Source organism: Solanum stenotomum, chromosome 1 (assembly GCF_019186545.1).
Source record: "Solanum stenotomum isolate F172 chromosome 1, ASM1918654v1, whole genome shotgun sequence".
NCBI classification, from domain to species: Eukaryota; Viridiplantae; Streptophyta; class Magnoliopsida; order Solanales; family Solanaceae; genus Solanum; species Solanum stenotomum.
In genome coordinates, this window is record NC_064282.1 from 1,782,897 (window position 1) to 1,801,968 (window position 19,072).

The window sequence follows — 19,072 nt, forward strand, 5'->3', positions numbered from 1 at the left end:
TACATCCAAGTCCTGAGTTACCAATCTACTTATTAATATGCTGTGCAGTATTTGACATATAATTGCTTTGAAGCGTGTGATTCGTCTAAAGTTACATCAACTAAACAAACATAAATAGAATGATGGGGATTGCCCAGTGCAGTGACCACAAAAAGTCAGAACTATGATTACGAGACTGTAAAAAATTAAGACATCAAGGACCCATGGATAGTGTCCACTATGCCATGGGAGTATTGTGGTGGCTACTGCGGAAAGGAAATTAAGAAATGAGCCACAATGAAAGATCAAACCCTGCTACTTCCTCGGCGACTACGAGCATATGATCTAGGTACCGGTCCTTTATCCTGCACATAAGGAGACCCCAAAATGAGCAAGGATGATCATGAAAGAAACAAAGGAGAACAATGTGTATTTATTTGCACTCAAGGGTGTTGCCTAGCGGTCATTGAACTTGATAAAAACAGTAGGAAACCAATTCAAAATTCTAATATGGACAAAAGGTGCTCATTTGTCCAAAGCCTTTTTAGGTAAATTACTTCGTACACGTCCATAGGTGGAAGTAGCATGTACCCCGTGTATAAGTGGAACCCAGTAAAATAGTGAGAGTTGCACAAAAGCTTAACTAGGAAACCGGTGTTATAAAAGAAACTAGATAAATGAAAGATGACCTGAAATGATCGCCTCTCTGCATATTGTTTTTGTTTTTTCAAAAAAAGAATTTGAGCCTGTTTCTTCTTCTCTTCAGCTTTCATTTTTGTCAGGCTTGGACGGTAGAGAATCACAGTCCTACCAATTTGACCAACAACCACTGAGCCAGTTGCTTCCTCCAAATGCTTTACAACATCATCCAGCTCTCCTCCGGGACAGGTACCATGTATTTTGAGCTGCATATAACCATGAGGGCATAAAAAACAAACACAAGACCAATGCTTTTTATCACATTAATCAAAACTTAACACATTGCCAAGAAGATAATCGTGACTTTTCATCAACAGAGCTGAAACCGTGAGCGTTCACCTTAGTTGAAGTAAATTAAGCTCTATTCATGTCCCACCGCGAAAGGCCCTTATTCATCAGCAGATCAACTTATGATCATCAATTTGAACATTTGTCACTTTTACCAGCACAAGACACATACTTGATAAAAATGAGCGTCTTGCTAAATGCACTTAGCCTAAACATATATATATTGATCAATATTTCTCACACTCCTAAGTGCTAATACAACTATCTATAAACAGATTTTAACCAATTACTAATTTAACAATGTCACAAGCATAACTAGCAACAGAATTTTCCCTCTTTTCTACACACCTCTACTTGCTAGTAACCAGAATTATTAACCTCAACAACTTAATAAACATTCAGATAAACGCAATCTCATTAAAGTTATAACTATTCATAACATGTTTGTGTGAATTTGAGTTCCATGCTTTCAGCTAAAAAAACCTTTAAGCAACAGAGGAAGGAACTATAACACAGGAAACCATTTAGCAAGATCAATATCACTAATCAGATTACATACTTGTTACAATGTACAATATCAACAAACTAAAACGGCAAGCAAGCACAAACAGTTCCACCGTTTGAACAACATGCCTAAGTAAGATTCACAGCAAAATTAATAACCAAATTTTACCTATTTACTAGTATATCATCTCTACTTGTTACTTATCAAACATAAAAATCTTCTACACTTGTTAAAAAGCCACTGTTCTTGTTTACTAATTCAGAACAATTTTTTTTTGTTTATTTATGAGGTTAAGGTCAGCACAATTAGCCCCCTTCGACCATAGATTTTGAGTAGAAATATGAAAAATTGAGCTTCTGAAGTTGTGTTTGGACCGGCATTTTACTTGGAAAAAGAAGTTGAAGTTTTATTTGTGGAAGTCCAAAGAATACCAAAACTGGTGTGAGCCAATATTTTGGAAACTTGAAAAAATATTCAAATTTCATGGCCAAATATATATTTGAAGATAATTTTTTCAAAATCTGATACAAAATCTATGACCAACTGTTAGCTAAAAGTTCTGAAGGCCAATTTCGCAACAGGAAAAAAAAAATCGCACTGATTTGAAAATAGCCTTTCCAGCATAACGATTCAATATAAACCCTAAACCCTAAATAGTTGCCCAAATATTTGAGTAAATTGTATGCCAACAGCAAAAAATTGAGAAAATGTACCTTGAGAAGCTCATTAGCTTCAAGAGTCTCCTCTAAAGCCATTACCACAGTATCAGTAACACCAGATTTGCCAACCTGTTGGCTCTTTAGCTTCTTCCCTAAACTATGTGCATACGATGCCAATTCTTTCTTCTCCTTCACAGTCAGGTTCGGCAATTTCGCCCTTAATATTTTTCTCTCAGACTCACTAGGCCTGGGGGCAGTAACTTCTTCATTTACTTTTACAATTTCCTCGTCTTCCACATCCTCAGAAGATTCCAAGAGAGCTTGAGAAGTACAGCTAATTGGAAGGTTCGAGAAAGTTCTAGAACGAAGGAAGATTGATGTATGGGTCCGAAGAGAGGGGAAGAAGGAAGGAGAATTGTTGGTGATGGGATGAAGTGACGTCGTTTGATGGGGAAGAAGATAGAGAGATTGCTTAAGGAAGGAGAAAGAAAGGATGGGAGCGGGTCGGAGCAGGCGATGGAGAGCCATGGACGAAGAGGATGAAGATAACATTACACTACTCATTTGCTCAACGCAGCGACATCATTTTGCTTTGTAATTTTTATTTTATTTTATATTATTACTCCTCTTTCTAATTTATGTAATTAGTTTAACTTGATATAAGAAAAAATATTTTTTAAAATTATAATTTAAAGTAAGTCATCATAATTCATATTTATGTTGCTATAAGCTAGTTAATTAATTAATTAAGACTTTATAATTGTTCATTCATGTATGTATATATATATATGTTTTGTTCGAGTTCATTGTAAAAATTAAAATATTTGTTTTCTTAATTTGAACCGTGTGAATATTGTAAAATAGATTAGCTAATATAAATAGGTAGTAATTATAACAGGGTGGGTGTTTGGTCTAGTGGTATGATTCTCGCTTCGGGTGCGAGAGGTCGTGAGTTCGATTCTTGCAACACCCCCCCCCACACCATAACTGCTATTTCTTTTTTTTTTTTTTTGTATTCTTCTTGTGTGTGAACCACTTAAATGTTCATTTTCTCATAAAATTTAATATTTTATTGTTGTTTAATAATCGGTATTTCAAAACTCATGGTCTAAATTAATTTAAATTTATGCAACCTGTAAAACGCTTCTGGATTAATTTAAATTTATGCCACGTGAAATCTATTTAAGTGAAAAACGTTTGAATATTCAACTTTTAATTTTGATATTGAGAAATTTATCCATATCATCACATTAATATTTGTTGATAACCATTTAATCTTTGAGAAAACTACACAAATTGGACCAATTAATGAAACTATTTACTCAAAGTGAAAATTTAATATATGACATATATTATATTAATATTTTCAAGTTATAGCAGTAGATTTAAACTTTCAAGTTGTAACATTAAAAATTTCAGGTTCTAACAATTTATTTAAAAAAAAATTGTTTTTAATAATTGAAAACATTTGTTTTAAAAAAAAAGAAGATAAAAAAACAAAAAAAAAAACATTTTTGAAGGCAAAAAGGTAAAAAACAAAAACAGGGGTGTTAATTTAATTTGAATTGAGTGTAGATAATTACTAATTAGCATGAATTAATGAATTCAAACTTATTAAGAATATTAAGTTTTCTTAATTCACTCAAATTAGTTAAACTTAATTAAAAATTCTGATTTTATCCTTCTTTTTTTTTAAACGTTTCTCTCTCTTCAATTTTCTGCCAAAAATCTTCTCACTATCGAGTAATTGAAGTTTTTTTTCTTTGAAAAATCTTGATTTTGTTGTGATGGACAACTACGTATCAATATTAATTAAACATGGTGGAAGCAGGTTAGTATTTATTATTGTTTAGTGATTGGTCAAAATTCGTTTTTGTTAATTTTTGTTCATAATACATTTTTATTAATTTTGTTCATAATACGTTTTGGTAAGTTTTTTTTTTGTTGTTGTTTTATTAATTTGTATACTATCAAAACCATGATTTCGTGAGAAATAGGTGCAATATATGAAATATTTGAGTATAAATGTATAAAATATAAATAGTTTTATCGTTGTAGATTAAGTAGGTATAGTAAAATTGTAATATTGATTACTGTTTTCTTTTTACGAAAATATAAATTAAATGTAAAATGTTGAATGAATATGGTAGTATAAATGTAATGAAATTGGTATGAAAGTGTGTTCACTAATGTGTAAAAAAGTTATTTAGATTTTTGAAGAAATGTATGAAAAGTGTTTTAATTTGGTATGAAATTTGAAATTTTACTGATTATATATGTTTTGTCATTTGTGTATAAATTTGTGTAAGAGTAATGAATTATTTGGTATGAGCAATGTATAAAATTGGTATGAATGATGATTGTTGTATGAAATGTGTATTAAGTGAGTATGAAATGTGAAATATTATTTTTTGTATGAAATTTATTTTGTAGTGTACCGTCTGAATGATATTTGTATGAAAAAAAATAATGACGAGTGTGTACAATTTTGTTGTTATTATAATCAATTTATGATGGAACAAGAAAATATGCAATTCAAAAAGTGTCGGAGCATAAATTAATACAAAAAAATATTGTTTCAGTGCGTATTATCATATTATATATAGTTTTGTAAAGTTTTTTTGTACTTTTGTATCCAGTAATACTAACACAATAATTTATGATGAAACAGGAAAATATGCAATTCAAAAAGTGTCAGAGCATAAATTATTGTTGTAGGGAGACCACAACATGAACGTTGGAAAGGATTTGCTGATGTGAAATGCAAGAGGTCTAAGGTTACGTGCAGTACATGTCGTCGGGAGGAACACAACAAGAAGACATGTTCAAATTACCTTGCTGAAAAAAAAAGACATATTTATTTTTATTTTGTTTTGGTTGTTTTAACGTGACAAACTCATGTTTTGATTTATTTTGTCTTTTAAGTTAATGAATTATAATTTCAGAACATTTATTATGTGTACTAGTTAATCATTTGTGTATTAAGTGTTTTTCAAATGTATAGTAAAAAAAACTAGATAATGATGGTATGCAATTGATATCAACTGAAAATTCAAATTTTAGTATGAAATTGGTATACATTTGGTATCCAACTGATGTCCCGGCAATAAAATTGAAAAAAAAAAACTTGTAATTGAGATTTCAACTGAAATAGTCAACCTAAAACTAGTTAATGTTGCATCTAATTTGTATACATTTGGTATCGAATTGATATCCTATTGGAAAAATTGAAAAAAGGGCATGTAATTGAGATTTCAATCGAATCAGACAACCTAAAACTAGTTAATTTTATACCCAATTGGTATACATTTGGTATCTAATAGATATCCAATTGAAAAAATTGAATAAAACATGTAATTGAGATTTCAACTAAATTAGTCAACCTAAAACTAGTTAATTTGTACCCAAGTGGTGTACACTTGGTATCAAACTGATATCTCATTGGAAAAATTGAATAAAACATGAAATTGAATAAAACATGTAATTGAGATTTCAACTAAATTAGTCAACCTAAAACTACTTAATTTGTACCAAATTGGTATAAACTTGGTATCGAACTGATATCTCATTGGAAAAATTGAAAAAAAAACATGTAATTGAGATCTCAAATGAATTAGTCAACCTACCAACAATATTCATGTTTCATTCTGATACCAACGTCATTTTATAAGTAGTTATAAATTAATTATTTCACATAATTTATACAAAAATTAAATCAATTTCATATCAACATTCATACACTATATATAAAATTCAGTTCAGACCAATATTATTCATATTTCATTTCATATTCATGTACATAAATTTTAATAAAACAGTATACCATATTTGAAAAAAAATTCACACCAATATTATTCAAACATCATACCAGATTTCATGTGCACTGTGGCATTTAACAAACGACACTAAAATCAACTAATTGGGCTACTTATATCAAATCAATATCAAATAATACTTCATACCAGTTGAATACCAACATTCCATCACATTTCATACAATATTCATATATCATATATTAATGTCATAGTCATACAAATATTATTCAAATTTCGTACATTATTCACATCAATATAAGTTTCGTAACAACAATAATCATAATACAATATTTTTAACACAAAAAATACTAAATTGAATAATTCAAAAATAAATTAAATAAAATACTTATCCTAACCACTTTTTTGCCTTTTTTTGAAATTGGGATTTATGAGTCCTCCTTCCTTGTTGTTCTTCTTGTTGATTGGTTTTGAAGACTGACCAATTTCGACATTTGTTGCTTTTTTGTTTTTTTCTTTTTAATCTCACTTATGAAATCTGAATCCGAATCCAAAACAGAATGAGTCGCTTCTACAATTTTCACCTTCCTCTTTGTTCCCTTTTGATTTGCATGACTAACTGTTTTCTTTGCTTGACTAATCTTTGACTGAGAAGAAGCATCTTTAATCGGAATTTCATTATTTGTTGGCATTGCAGCACTTATCTCTAGTTCAAGAGCAGAAACCTTGGCCAACACCTCTTCTCGAGCTGCCTGCTACCGGCAACAAAAGAGTTGATAGAGAACAAAAAATAGAAAGAAAAAATTAGAATTCATATCTGACATTCTTTCCTGCACATATAATTTTTAAAACATGTGCTAATTTTAAAACAAATACAGATCCACTTCTAATGGGGCACAAGTAAGCATTCGCTTCTTCCAATTATCAAACATAACAAAAAATTCATACAGAAAGGAAAGTATGTTATCTTATTTTTTTCCTTCCACATCCATGGAGCTCAATCATGAGTTCTGTTGATTTTCTTTTTTAATGAAGAAGACGAACGTTGAAGATGGTGAGAGAGAAAAAATTAGTTTTATGTAAAAGAGGAATGTGGGGGTGGGGGTGTGAAAACTGGAAAAAAAATCTCTAAAATAGTGTAAGAGATAATGGCAATTGATTCTCTATTAATGTTATCCCTAAAATGGTGTAAGAGATAATGACAATTGATTATCTTATTTCTCTTACTTATTAATTGTAAGGTAATTATAAAAATAATAACTAATTAATTAAATCAAATAAATTAAATTATAGATTAAAACTAATATGTTAATACTTGTAATTAAACTATTATAAGTAGTAATATAAAAAAAAATACATATAAAGGTTGTAATATTAAGCCTTAAATAAATATGTGGGGTGAATTTTCCTTACTCAAATTAGACTCAACACAAACTATTCATCCTTAATGGATCCATAGCCCAAATTATTTATGGCCATATACTTTGATAATATCAAACAGTAACCAGTAGTGTTTTTTAGTACTAGTAGTATAATAAATTTCAATGTAAAAAATAATATAAAAATCATTTGAAATACGATTTCTTTTTCTGGATGGATAGATGATATGATAAATCCCGGGATGCATATGCTCTTTGATATTTTGTTTTTGTGTTCTAAAATAACGTAACCAATATATTAACTAATCGATTAAATAATTTGAATCAAATTTTGTTCTTCTTGTTTGGTTCTGGTTTTTGTCAATGATGTGAATGATTTTGGGAGAGCAATTTAACTTCAAAAAATAACAAAGTAGTTTTGTTCTGATGTATGTCAATGATGTGAATGATTTTCCTTGCCTAAATGATTCATTGATGATGGGAGAGCAATTTAATTTCAAAAAATAACAAAGTATTTTTATATTTATATATATATATATAAACAAATATGTAACTTCCCCATAGTTTCAATATCCCTCATAATTATTACCGTAAAAATTGAATCCAAACTTCCCCTCCCGATGAATTGACATAATCTTCAATTCATTACGTTTAAAAACTTCACTTTCAACATCAATCATTTCTCGATGATCACCAACACAAATTAGAAACAATTATCTTCAAATAACTGCATATATTAATGCTCCACCATGAACCCCACCTAGCTCCGCCTCTGTCCACGACCAGATGACAACCAGACCAAATCAACTTTAACATCCTCAGCTCAAGCAAGAATAGAAAGAAAAAAAAAGGGCAAATGATATGTCATAGGCATAAATAGGAAAAAAAGGCAATCTCAGAGACTTCTTACTTGCCAGTTTCCACCCCTCAATTTTTTCTACCGCTCCCTAAAGTTGGGGTTTCTTGAGAATATCTGAACAAGATGGAGTGACTTTGTATTCACCTACAGTAATCATTTGTACCGATTCCCCAGAACCATCTCTCGGAGGACTAAACTGAACTGGCAGAAACTCTTCTGATTCACATACGAATCTTGTGTTCTTGAAATGGTTCACTAAAGCCTCTTTTCCCTGTTAAGTAGTAATAGAAATTTCACATAAAAAAATCACAAACTTAATTGGTTTATTTTAGAAATTTAACATTGACGCACCTGGATCTTCGCAGTGACAATCTTAACCGCCCAAGTAGATCCCGGAAACACATTTAGTTTGTCAAAAACCTCAAAAAAATTCCACACAGTTCTCTCATCTGTGAAATTCACAAATGCATAACCTTTGTTCATCTTGCTTCTGCAAATGAAAAAAAAAAAAAAAACTAATAGTACTGAAGTGGCTATACTTTACTGCAAATAAACACAAGAAAAATAATTATTTACTTGAAATCCATAGGCAAATACAAGAAATCATAAGCAAAGACATGAATATTTTCTCCATTTGAATCTCTAGCTTTTTGATTCTCCAGTAAACAGTGCTCGTCCAGAAATTGCATCAACATTTCACGGCTGTAAAGAAAAAATGAAATGAATTAGTCATCAAATTCAAAGAGCTACCAGATAACTAAACGACAGATAAATGATATGCCACTAGAGCGTCAAGCCATTAAATTTTGTTATAATCAACTTCCCAGAAAAAGTAATCTGAACAATCAAAGAGATTAAAATTACTTGTAGTCATATGGAATATTCTTAATCAGGATAGTAGTCACGTTCTTATGGTTCCTACTTATAGGTATCACACCGTATTTCATCGGGCCATCGTTTCTCGACCACTCCCCACCTCTGATTCCCTTAATGGATGGAGAAAATTTTGTTCTAGCGACATAATCATTTATCAATCTAGGAGGAATATTCAACCACGGGTGTTCCACCAGTGGTGGTCGCACATTCTCCCGTGGTGGTGAATCAACGGTAGGAGGAGGAGGAGGCGGTGGCGGAGTGGAAATAGGTATATATTCGGATGCATGTGGATTCAACAAACTCTTACGAACAGTAGCCATGGAGGTACAATTGATAAAATTGAAAAAAAAAAAAAACGGTTTGGTTGTTTCTTTTATATATGAAAAAGTGACACAGATTTGAACAGAAAAATGAAAGAGACAGTGATAGTTAACATAAAAGGCAGGATAATAAAGAGGAGAACAGTGTCTAGCTTATATAGTGTAAAAAAATTAAATTAATTGCAAAAAACAAATTTATTATAATAAGTTATATATTTTGTTTTCCATATATTTATTTAAAAGAGTTATCTATTATCGTAAGTAATTTATAAAGAGATTATGTAGTTCGGATTTCATTCATCTTGAAAAGGAAAAAATGTGATGAGATAGACGGACTTCAGTATTCATTCTTAAGAAAAAATTTCAAGTCCGGATCACAAAGAATAGATTTCAAATCCGGATCACAAAGAATGAGAACATTTATTGTAATTAAAAAATATTTTCCCTTTAATAAGATTGGGATCGAACCAAAATAAAGTAAAGATAAAATAAAGTGAAGATAATGCACTTGTATCTTAAATTTGAAAGGTGATAGATAAGTAACGTACAATTTTTGCTAGTAGTTTTGAAAATAGAACTTCAATTAACTTTTTTTAAAAACAAAATTATATTTGAATTAGTAAATGATAGAGAAAACATTTTAAGCTAATCGTGCATTATGTTTATACACAAGTGAAATACTTAGGTGATTTACAAATAACAAAAGAATCAAATCTCTCTATTCTTCTAGTAGTGGTTGATTCTCATGTATTTTTACAAAGTTAAACAGATCTCTAGTGTGTATTATTTCTTATTTTAGGTCCTTGATGATGAAAGTGTTTTTTAACCTCTACATTAGGGAGACGAATTATATGTTTACCTCCATATATTTCTCTATTCATAGAGTACATTAAATGATCAAAAATGACTATAACAACTTCTTTAATGTGTCAATAATATATATATATATATATATAGATATATATATTAGAGGAGTAACATTCCTGCTAGGCTATACTGAACTTCATTATTTCATAAACGAAAAATACAACAACAAAGGGTGGAACCCATCACCTGCTACTCAATTGATTGATCGGATTATCTGAGAGATTTTTCAAGTGTCAGTATTTCACCCCTAAATTTTTTCTCCCCCACAAATATAAACCCTAAAATCCATCGATCGATCGGATTATCTGTAGTGACTTTGTAATGCCCCCACAGTAATCATTTGCACCCATTCCCCATAACCATCTCTTGGAGGATTAAACCAAACTGGTAGAAACCTTTCTGATTTACACATAAGTCTTGTTTTCTTGAATCGGTTCACTAAAGCATTTTTTCCCTGTTAATTAGTAGTAGTAGAAATTTCACATCAAAAATCACAAACTTAATTAATAATTTATACCTTTATTTTTGAAATATTACAATCACGCACCTGGATCTTCGCAGCGACAATCTCAACACTCTTTACAGATCCTGGAAACACGTGTAGTTTGTCATTAAAAGCCCAAAAAAAATTCCACAGAGTTCGGTGATCAGTGAAATTCACAAATGCATAGCCTATGCTCCTATTGTTTCTGCAAATTCAAAAATAAAAGATAATCTAATAGTACTGAAGTAGTTTCTGTACTTTGCCTGCAAATAAACACAAGAAAATTAATTAAACGAGGTTATTTACTTATAATCCATAGGCAAATACAAGAAATCATAAGCGAAGACATGAAAATTTTCTCCATTTGAATTTCTCGCGTTTTGATTCTCCAGGAAGCAGTACTCGTCTAGAAATTGCATCAACATTTCACGGCTGTAAAGGAAAAAATGAAATTTAATTAGATCGATAATGATATGGAACTAGAGAGTCAGACGGTTAAATTTTGTTTTAATCCAACTTCCAAATTAATATGAACAATAAAAGAAGCAAAAAAGTTAAAAATTACTTGTAATGATATGGTATATTTTTTATCATTACAGTAGTTTTGTTCTCATGTGTTGAACTTATAGGTATCACATCGTATTTCACCAGCCCTCCTAGTCTAGGAGGAATATGCCGACGCTGGCGACGTGGTCGCACATTCTCCTGTGGCGGTGAATCGACGGTAGTAGTAGTAGGAAGCGGTGGAAGCATCGCCGGCTGAAATGGATGCGGTAGAATCATCGCCGGAGGAAATGGATGAGGTGGAAGCATCGCCGGTGGAAATGGAGGGAGTGGAAGCAGCACATACCGAGGAGGAGGGAGTGGGGGTGGCAGAGTGGACACAGGGATATATTCGGGTGCATGCGGGTTCAACGAACTCCCCTGAACAGCAGCCATGAAGGTACAATTGATAAAGTTGGTAGTGATTTTGAATAAAAGTGTCAGTTATTTCTTTCATATGAGAGGGAGAGAGAGGGGGAAAGAGAAATTTGAAGGGACCAAAAGAAATTTATTTTCCGAGAAAAGTAGAATACTTCAATGGAAAACAGGGAGAACTATATTCTTTCTTATAAAGTGTTAAAAAATTGAATTTATAATACTAAGTTATATTCTTTTCTTTATCCAAATTTACGCGACACATTTCATTTTTCGAGATTCAAACGGATTTAACCTTGACCAGAAATCGCGCATGAAATTTTCATTTTTAAAAAAAATGAAATTTATATATTTATAAATTATATACAACGTACTAATAGTCACCATAATTGACAATTCAAAATAATTATTAGATATCTTAAAAAATAAAAATATTTTTAAAAAAAAATATTGTGTCAAGGATTTAAATTAAGCTGCAAAATATCTCTCACATAGGGGTTCAAATATGTCATATTTCTTTCAAGTTAAAATTCATTTATCATGTTCTTGAGATCTTTTATAAATCTTTTTAATATAACTTTAATAAAAGACAACTCAATATAAATAATTTTATTTTTATATGTACATATGTTATAACATTGTCGATTTAATTCCCTTTTAAAATGAAAAAATGTGAGAAAGATGACCGAATTTCATTCATTTTGAATTTTTTTTTTAGTAAAACAGTATTTTCCATTTCAATAATAAAATTGAACCCAAATAAATTGAAAAATATTGGCTTCTATTTTAAATTTAATTTGAATGCTGATCTAATCACACTTTTGTCTTCCCTCACATAACTAAATTCATTTATGTAAGGCTTGTTTAGCCATGTGAAACGTAGTCATTATATAAACTCATATAAGATGAAATTGAAATTTTATTTACATAGACAATTTAAGTTTAAAAAGCTACGTTTTTGTTCATAAAAGTAAAACCTCATATATATTCTGAAATTTAAGTAGTAAAAGTTCAACTTCAAAATAATGTTCTGAAGTCTCTCATTTGCGGAAGTTGAAGCTACAATAATTTGCCGAATGCCAAAGCTCCAACTCTTTGAACTTAAAAAGTGAATCCAACATAGTTTTAGTTTAAAATATTGTCATTTTTGAATTAAACTGTAGTATCTCACTTGTCAAATATATTAATTTTGATCACCACTTTATCATATTCAGGCTAAAATTACAAAATAAATTAATCCAACATATAAAATTCAAACTGAAAACTAGTAGACATATGAAAATATGTAATGAAACCAGAGGAACCAAATCAAATGTGTGATAGACATATCAGAGTAGAAGCAGCTCCTGCTAATGGCTATACTCAAACTTGTTTATTTCGTAAACGAAAAATACAACAACAAAGGGTGGAGTCCATCACCTGCTTTTCAATTACTTCTCCCCTGCATACCTAGCTTAATTATCTAAACCCTAAAATCGATCGATCGGAATATCTGGAATGACTTCGAATTTCCCCACAGTAATCACTTGCACTGATTCCCTAGAACCATTTCTTGGAGGATTAAACTGAACTGGAAGACACTCTTCTGATTCACACACAAATCTTGTATTCTTGTATCGGTTCACTAAAGCATTTTTTCCCTGTTAATAAGTTGTAGTAGTAGAAATTCAACATCAAAAATTACAAACTTAATTAACAATTTCTTCTTTTAGTTTTCAAATTTAACATTCACGCACCTGGATCTTCGCAATGACCATCTGAACGCTCCTTGCAGAATTTGGATACGCTTTTGCTCTCTCACTAAAATGCCCAAAAAAAATTGAGAGAGTTCTGTGATCGGTGAAATTCACAAATCCATAGCCTGCGCTGCTCGTCATTCTGCAAATGCAAAAATAAAAGATAAGTTAATAGTACTGACTTCGACTGCAAATAAAACACAAGAAAAATAATTACATAAGATTATTACTTGAAATTCATAGGCAAATACAAGAAATCATAAGCGAAGACATGAATATTTTCTTCATTTGAATCTCTATTCTGTGTATGCATCTATTATAATAATTAGTTGTGACTTATAAAAAAAAATATGCTGTGCCAATTATATTTTGAGCTAATCATTTATTGTGTTTACACTTAAGCGAAATAATTAGGTAATTTACGAGTACATAAATTATACTAATGTGATATTTTTAATATTATATCACGCTAAATATTGATGGGGCCTTTGGTGTATTTTATGAATATCACAATCATTGAATTAGAAGTACTTTTACTACTCACCTCATTTTGTTTGTTTATCGTTGAGTTTAAAATTCAATTACTTATTAAATTATTGATTTACAAATTAATGAAATGTTAGAATATAGAGAATTCAACAAGTTAGTAAATCCAGATGTGTTATATATATATATCCACAGTTGTCTCCCTAATTACATTGCTTATAAGCTTTTTAGTTGTAACTAATTTAACAAATTATACAGTTATACAGTAGCTAACTTAACTAATTGATCACGTAGTTAGTTACTCTTAGCCTCTTTTAATTACTTAGCTCATCAACAAAAATAATAAACTCTATCTATCGCAAATAGAGGCTAATCACTGTATATTTATTTCTTATTATAAGTCCATTATGATCGATTTGGACATTGTGCAACTTTATCATGTATATCGCTAAACAAATACATATGATCGATTGGTTTGCTAAGTATGGCAGAAAAAAAATACTATACTATTAATATTGAATAAAAATTTCAAAGAAAGGTTTAAAATTAATTTAAATTATGCTGCAGAATATCTCGCACGCGGGGGGGCGGGGGCGGGGGGGGCGCAAATAAGTCATAATTTTTTGAAGTTCATTTATTATGTGTGTGATCACGCTATTTTTATATAAAAAAAAAATTTATATAATCTCAATAAAAAACAATTCAATATGAAGAGATTTTTATTTTTTTTTATAACTGAAAAACATCCACAAGGATTCTTTCTTATTTTTTTGCGTCACAACATATCAGTCTTTGGTTAGAATAAAACTAGAGAAAAAGGGTCGCGTATTGCTATAGGAAAAAACTGCAGCAATATAAAATAGCAGAAATGTGACCATCTTATAAGTTATAAGTGAAAATATTTTTTTATATTGTTAGTATAGTTTTAATTTAAGAATTTATTTGTCATGGTAATTCATAAGTAACTTGATTTTGATATGTATATATATTATACATAGTCGATTTCATTCCCCCTAAAAAGAAAAAACTGTAAGTCGATTTCATTCCCTCTAAAAAGGAAAAAATGTAAGAAGATGGCCGAATTTCATTCATTTTGAATTAAGATTTCAAGTTGAAATAATAATAATAAAGAAAAAAACGATATTAGAGTGTTTTCCATCTAATAAGATTTGAATTGAACCCAAATAAATTGAAAAATATTCACTTTTGTTTTAAATTTAATCTTGATCTCGTTCACTCTGTTTGCCATGTGAGATAAAATTATGATATGAAACAAAAGTTTTATTTGGACATATAATTTGAATTTTTTATTGTATTTTATGTCTATAAACATAAACCCTCATATGTTCTCTGAAGTTTAATTCATAAAAGATCAACTTCAAGATAATTTTCTAAAGTCTCATTTGTGGAAATTAAAGCTACAATATTTAGTCTTGACTTGGAACTTATATAATGTTCTAGAGTCTAGTTTGCCGAAAGTTAAAAAGTGACTCGAACATTGTTTTAGTTAAAAAAAAATTGTCATTTTTGTATTAGACTTTAGTATCTCACTTGTCAAATATATTAATTTTGAAAATCACTTTATTATATTCATGCTAAAATTACAAATTAAATTAATCCAACAACTAAAATTCAAACTGAAAACTAGTAGATATATTATCCATGTGATGTGCTATGAAAATATGTAATGCAACCAGAGGAGTAAAAGAACAAATCAAATGTCTCATAGCATATCAGAGGAGTAACTTCCAATCTCGTGAGTATTTCGTAAACGAAAAATACAACAACAAAGGGTGGATTTCATCACCTGATCTGAGAGATTTCTCAGGTGACAGTATTCCACCCCTCAATTACAAAGCTAGCTAATGTAAACCCTATAATTGATCAATCGGATTATCAGGATTGACTTCAAATTTCCCCACTTGCAATGATCTAATAACCATCTCTTGGAGGATAAAACCCTATTGCTTCTGACGCATATTTTGCACTCTGGAATTCTCCGTCACTGAAAGCCAAAATAAAATTCCACAGACTTCTTTTATCCGTGAAATTCACAAATGCATAACCTTTGATCCTATTCATTCTGCAAATGGAAAAATAAAAGAAAAGCTAATAGTACGGAAGTTGCTCTGCAAATAACAACATATAATTACACGAGATTATTACTCACATGGTATCCAAAGGCAAATACAAGTAATCATAAGCGAAGACATGGATATTTTCTCCATTTGAATATCTCGCTTTTTCATTCTCCTGTAAGCAGAAATCGTCTAGAAATCGTATCATCAATCCACGGCTGTAAAGGAAAAAATAAATTAATTAGATGCTGATATGGAACTATTAAAATCTTGTTTTAATCAACTTCCAAATAAGGCAAAAGGTAATATGTACATTTAAAGAAGCAAAAAGTTATAAATTACTCGTAGTGAAATGGGATATTCTTGATCATGACAGTAGTTTCGTTATTAGGTATCCATTTCTCCACCCATCGTAGTCTAGGAGGAATACTCCGACGTCGTCGCACATTCTCCTGCGGCGGTGAAACGACGGTAGGAAGAGGAAGAAGCGGTGGAAGCGCCGGCGGATATGGACGCGGTGGAAGCTGCATCACCGGCAGAAATTGATATCTTGGAAGCATCATCAGCCATGGAAGTACAATTGATAAAGCTGGTAGTGATTTTGAAAAGAAGTGTTAGGTTAACTGTTTCTTTTATAGGAAAAAAAAAAGTGAGAAATTGAGAATTGAATATATAGTGAAGGAAGAAATGAAAAGAAAGAAATGAGACTATTCCCCTTTACTGGAGGCTGAGTTTAGTCTTGAATATAAAAATGGAAATACTTTTATCGGAATGAAGTTTTATGCAATATGAATTTGAAATGGTAAAATTATACCGTGTCAATTATACTTTGAGCTATTGTATTTATACTCAAAGTGAAATAATAAGGTACTTTATGACTATTACAATCATTGAATTAAGAGCTCTACTACTCACCTCATTTTGTTCCTTTATGGTTGAGTTTAAAATCTAGTTATTTTTTAAATTATTGATTTACACAAATAATGAAATTGTAGAATATAAATAATTCAACAATTTAGTAAATCCAAATGTTAGTAATGATGATGCAGAAGAAGAGAAAAAAGATAAGGGAGAATTCTTTATCTTGATTCTTCAGATAATATCTTAGTTAATTATTGTATTGATTTCCTAATTACATTGTTCATAAGCTTTTCAGTTGTAACTAATTTAACTAACTACAGAATAACAAACCTAACTAATTGATTACACAGTTAGTTACTCTTAGCCTCTTTTAATTACTTCGCTCAACAAAAATAATTAACTCTCTCTATTACAAATAGATACAAAATTAAACTGATTTTCATTGTATATTATTTTTCATTAAGCCCAATTTGCCGAAAGTTAAAGCTCCAATTCTTTTAACTTAAAAAGTGACTCGAACACTGTTTAAGTTAAAAATATTTTGTCATTTTTGCATTGAACTTTAGTATCTCACTTGTCAAATATATTAGAGTAATTTTGATCATCACTTTATCATATTCATGCTAAAATTACAAATTAAATCAATCCAACAACTAAAATTCAAAGTGAAAACTAGAAGACATATTATCCATGTGATACGAAAACAGAGGAGTAAAAGAACAAATCAAATGTCTGATAGCAAATCAGAGGAATAACAGCCCCTGCTAATGGTGGATTTCGTTAACGAAAAATACAACAACAAATTAAAGGGTGGATTCCATCACAATTGATCGATCGGATTATCTGAGAGGTGACAGTATTCCACCCCTCAAAGCATGCTAATCTGGAGTGACTTCAAATTTCCCCACTTGCAATGATCTGAGAACCATCTCTTGGAGGATAAAACCCTATTGCTTCTCTCCTAAATCTTGCATACTGATATCGTCTCCTTAAATCATTTTTTCCCTGTTAATTAGTAAAAATTCCACATCAAAAATCACAAACTTAATTAACAATTTCTTCTTTTATTTTTTAAATTTGACATTCACGCACGTACCTGGATATACGCAATTGCAATCTTAACGCTCCTTGCAGAATCTGGAAACGCTTTTACTCCGTCACTAAAAGCCAAAAAGAATTTCCACAGAGTTCTTTGATCGGTGAAATTCACAAATGCATAGCCTATGATCCTATTCTTTCTGCAAGTGAAAAAAATAAAAGAAACGCTAATAGTAATGAAGTTGCTATATACATATACATCGACTACAAATAAAATAATTACACGAGATTATTACTTGAAATGCAAAGGCAAATACAAGTAATCATAAGCGAAGACATGAATATTTTCTCCATTTGAATCTCTCGCTTTTCTATTCTCCTGTAAGCAGAAATCGTCTAGAAATCCCATCATCAATTCACGGCTGTAAAGGAAAAATTAAATTAAATTAATTAGATAATGATATGGAACTATTAAATTAAAAAGTAATATGAACATTTAAAGAAGCAAGAAATTAATAATTACTCGTAGTGAAATGGGATATTCTTGATCATGACAGTAGTTTCGTTCATAGATATCCGTCTCTCCAACCCTCCTACTCTAGGAGGAATACTCCTACGTTGGCGACGTCGTCGCACATTCTCCTGCGGCAGTGAATCGATGATAGGATATGGATGCGGTTGAAGTGCCGGCGGATATGGATGCGTTGAAAGTATCACCGGCAGAAATTGATGCGTTGGAAGCATCACCGCCAGATATTGATGCACTGGAAGCAGCATATACATAGGACGACGTCGTGGTCGTGGCCGTGGCCGTGGCAGTGTCGCCGGAGTGGGAATAGGGATGTATTCAGGTGCATCGGGGTTCAACGAACTCTCAGGAACATCAGCCATGGAAGTACAAATGATAAAGCTGGAAGTGATTTCGATTAAAAAAAAAAAAAAGTGTTAGGTTAACTGTTTCTTTTATAGGAGAAAAAAGAGAGAAACATATAGTGAAGTGAAGAAATGAAAAGAGAGAAACAGTTACCACCAAATGAGACTATTTCCCCTTTGACTTAGAGGTTGAGTTCAAGTCTAAAAATATCAAAATTTTATGATAAAAAATGCTTTTAATGGAATGAAGTTTTATGGGACACAAATCTAGATTAATTAGATCTACTTATGCTCCTTTTTCTCTAAATCATAAAAATGTGAATTAATGTTCAAAATATCATATAATAATATAATGATGATTGGATGCACCTCTTTAAGTGAAGATAGAAATTTA

General features: G+C 30.7%; 5 protein-coding genes and 1 non-coding gene across 7 annotated transcripts; 1 reads left to right on the forward strand and 5 right to left on the reverse strand.

Annotated features, from left to right (window-relative positions):
- Window positions 1-13: 13 nt before the first annotated feature.
- Window positions 14-2,736, reverse strand: LOC125866075 (uncharacterized). 2 transcript variants are annotated; one of them, XM_049546378.1, is made up of 3 exons: window positions 2,185-2,734; window positions 669-884; window positions 14-344 (listed from the first exon to the last, which is right to left on the reverse strand). In XM_049546378.1, exons 1-3 carry the CDS (start codon window positions 2,692-2,694, stop codon window positions 285-287), a joined length of 786 nt encoding a protein of 261 aa, XP_049402335.1. In that variant the 5' UTR covers window positions 2,695-2,734; the 3' UTR covers window positions 14-284. The 2 variants fall into 2 exon arrangements, with proteins under 2 accessions (XP_049402335.1, XP_049402327.1); XM_049546370.1 differs by lacking the exon at window positions 14-344 and having other exon boundaries at window positions 394-884; window positions 2,185-2,736.
- Window positions 2,737-3,031: 295 nt separating this feature from the next.
- On the forward strand, window positions 3,032-3,103 carry TRNAP-CGG (transfer RNA proline (anticodon CGG)). The gene has a single exon. It is a non-coding gene; the product is annotated as a tRNA-Pro (tRNA).
- A 5,126-nt stretch (window positions 3,104-8,229) lies between these two features.
- LOC125851531 (protein terminal ear1 homolog) lies at window positions 8,230-8,842 on the reverse strand. The gene is made up of 3 exons (XM_049531310.1): window positions 8,718-8,842; window positions 8,493-8,631; window positions 8,230-8,412 (listed from the first exon to the last, which is right to left on the reverse strand). Exons 1-3 carry the CDS (start codon window positions 8,834-8,836, stop codon window positions 8,230-8,232), a joined length of 441 nt encoding a protein of 146 aa, XP_049387267.1. The 5' UTR covers window positions 8,837-8,842.
- A 1,663-nt stretch (window positions 8,843-10,505) lies between these two features.
- LOC125846882 (protein terminal ear1 homolog) lies at window positions 10,506-11,627 on the reverse strand. Its single transcript, XM_049526570.1, has 5 exons — window positions 11,539-11,627; window positions 11,254-11,415; window positions 10,995-11,120; window positions 10,752-10,893; window positions 10,506-10,658 (listed from the first exon to the last, which is right to left on the reverse strand). Exons 1-5 carry the CDS (start codon window positions 11,625-11,627, stop codon window positions 10,506-10,508), a joined length of 672 nt encoding a protein of 223 aa, XP_049382527.1.
- Window positions 11,628-13,075: 1,448 nt separating this feature from the next.
- On the reverse strand, window positions 13,076-16,436 carry LOC125846926 (protein terminal ear1 homolog). The gene is made up of 5 exons (XM_049526627.1): window positions 16,249-16,436; window positions 16,070-16,124; window positions 13,573-13,643; window positions 13,343-13,484; window positions 13,076-13,246 (listed from the first exon to the last, which is right to left on the reverse strand). Exons 1-5 carry the CDS (start codon window positions 16,434-16,436, stop codon window positions 13,076-13,078), a joined length of 627 nt encoding a protein of 208 aa, XP_049382584.1.
- A 1,225-nt stretch (window positions 16,437-17,661) lies between these two features.
- On the reverse strand, window positions 17,662-18,696 carry LOC125846955 (protein terminal ear1-like). Its single transcript, XM_049526673.1, has 4 exons — window positions 18,329-18,696; window positions 18,102-18,227; window positions 17,864-18,005; window positions 17,662-17,772 (listed from the first exon to the last, which is right to left on the reverse strand). The coding sequence occupies exons 1-4, from the start codon at window positions 18,694-18,696 to the stop codon at window positions 17,662-17,664; spliced, it is 747 nt and encodes a 248-aa protein (XP_049382630.1).
- Window positions 18,697-19,072: the final 376 nt, after the last annotated feature.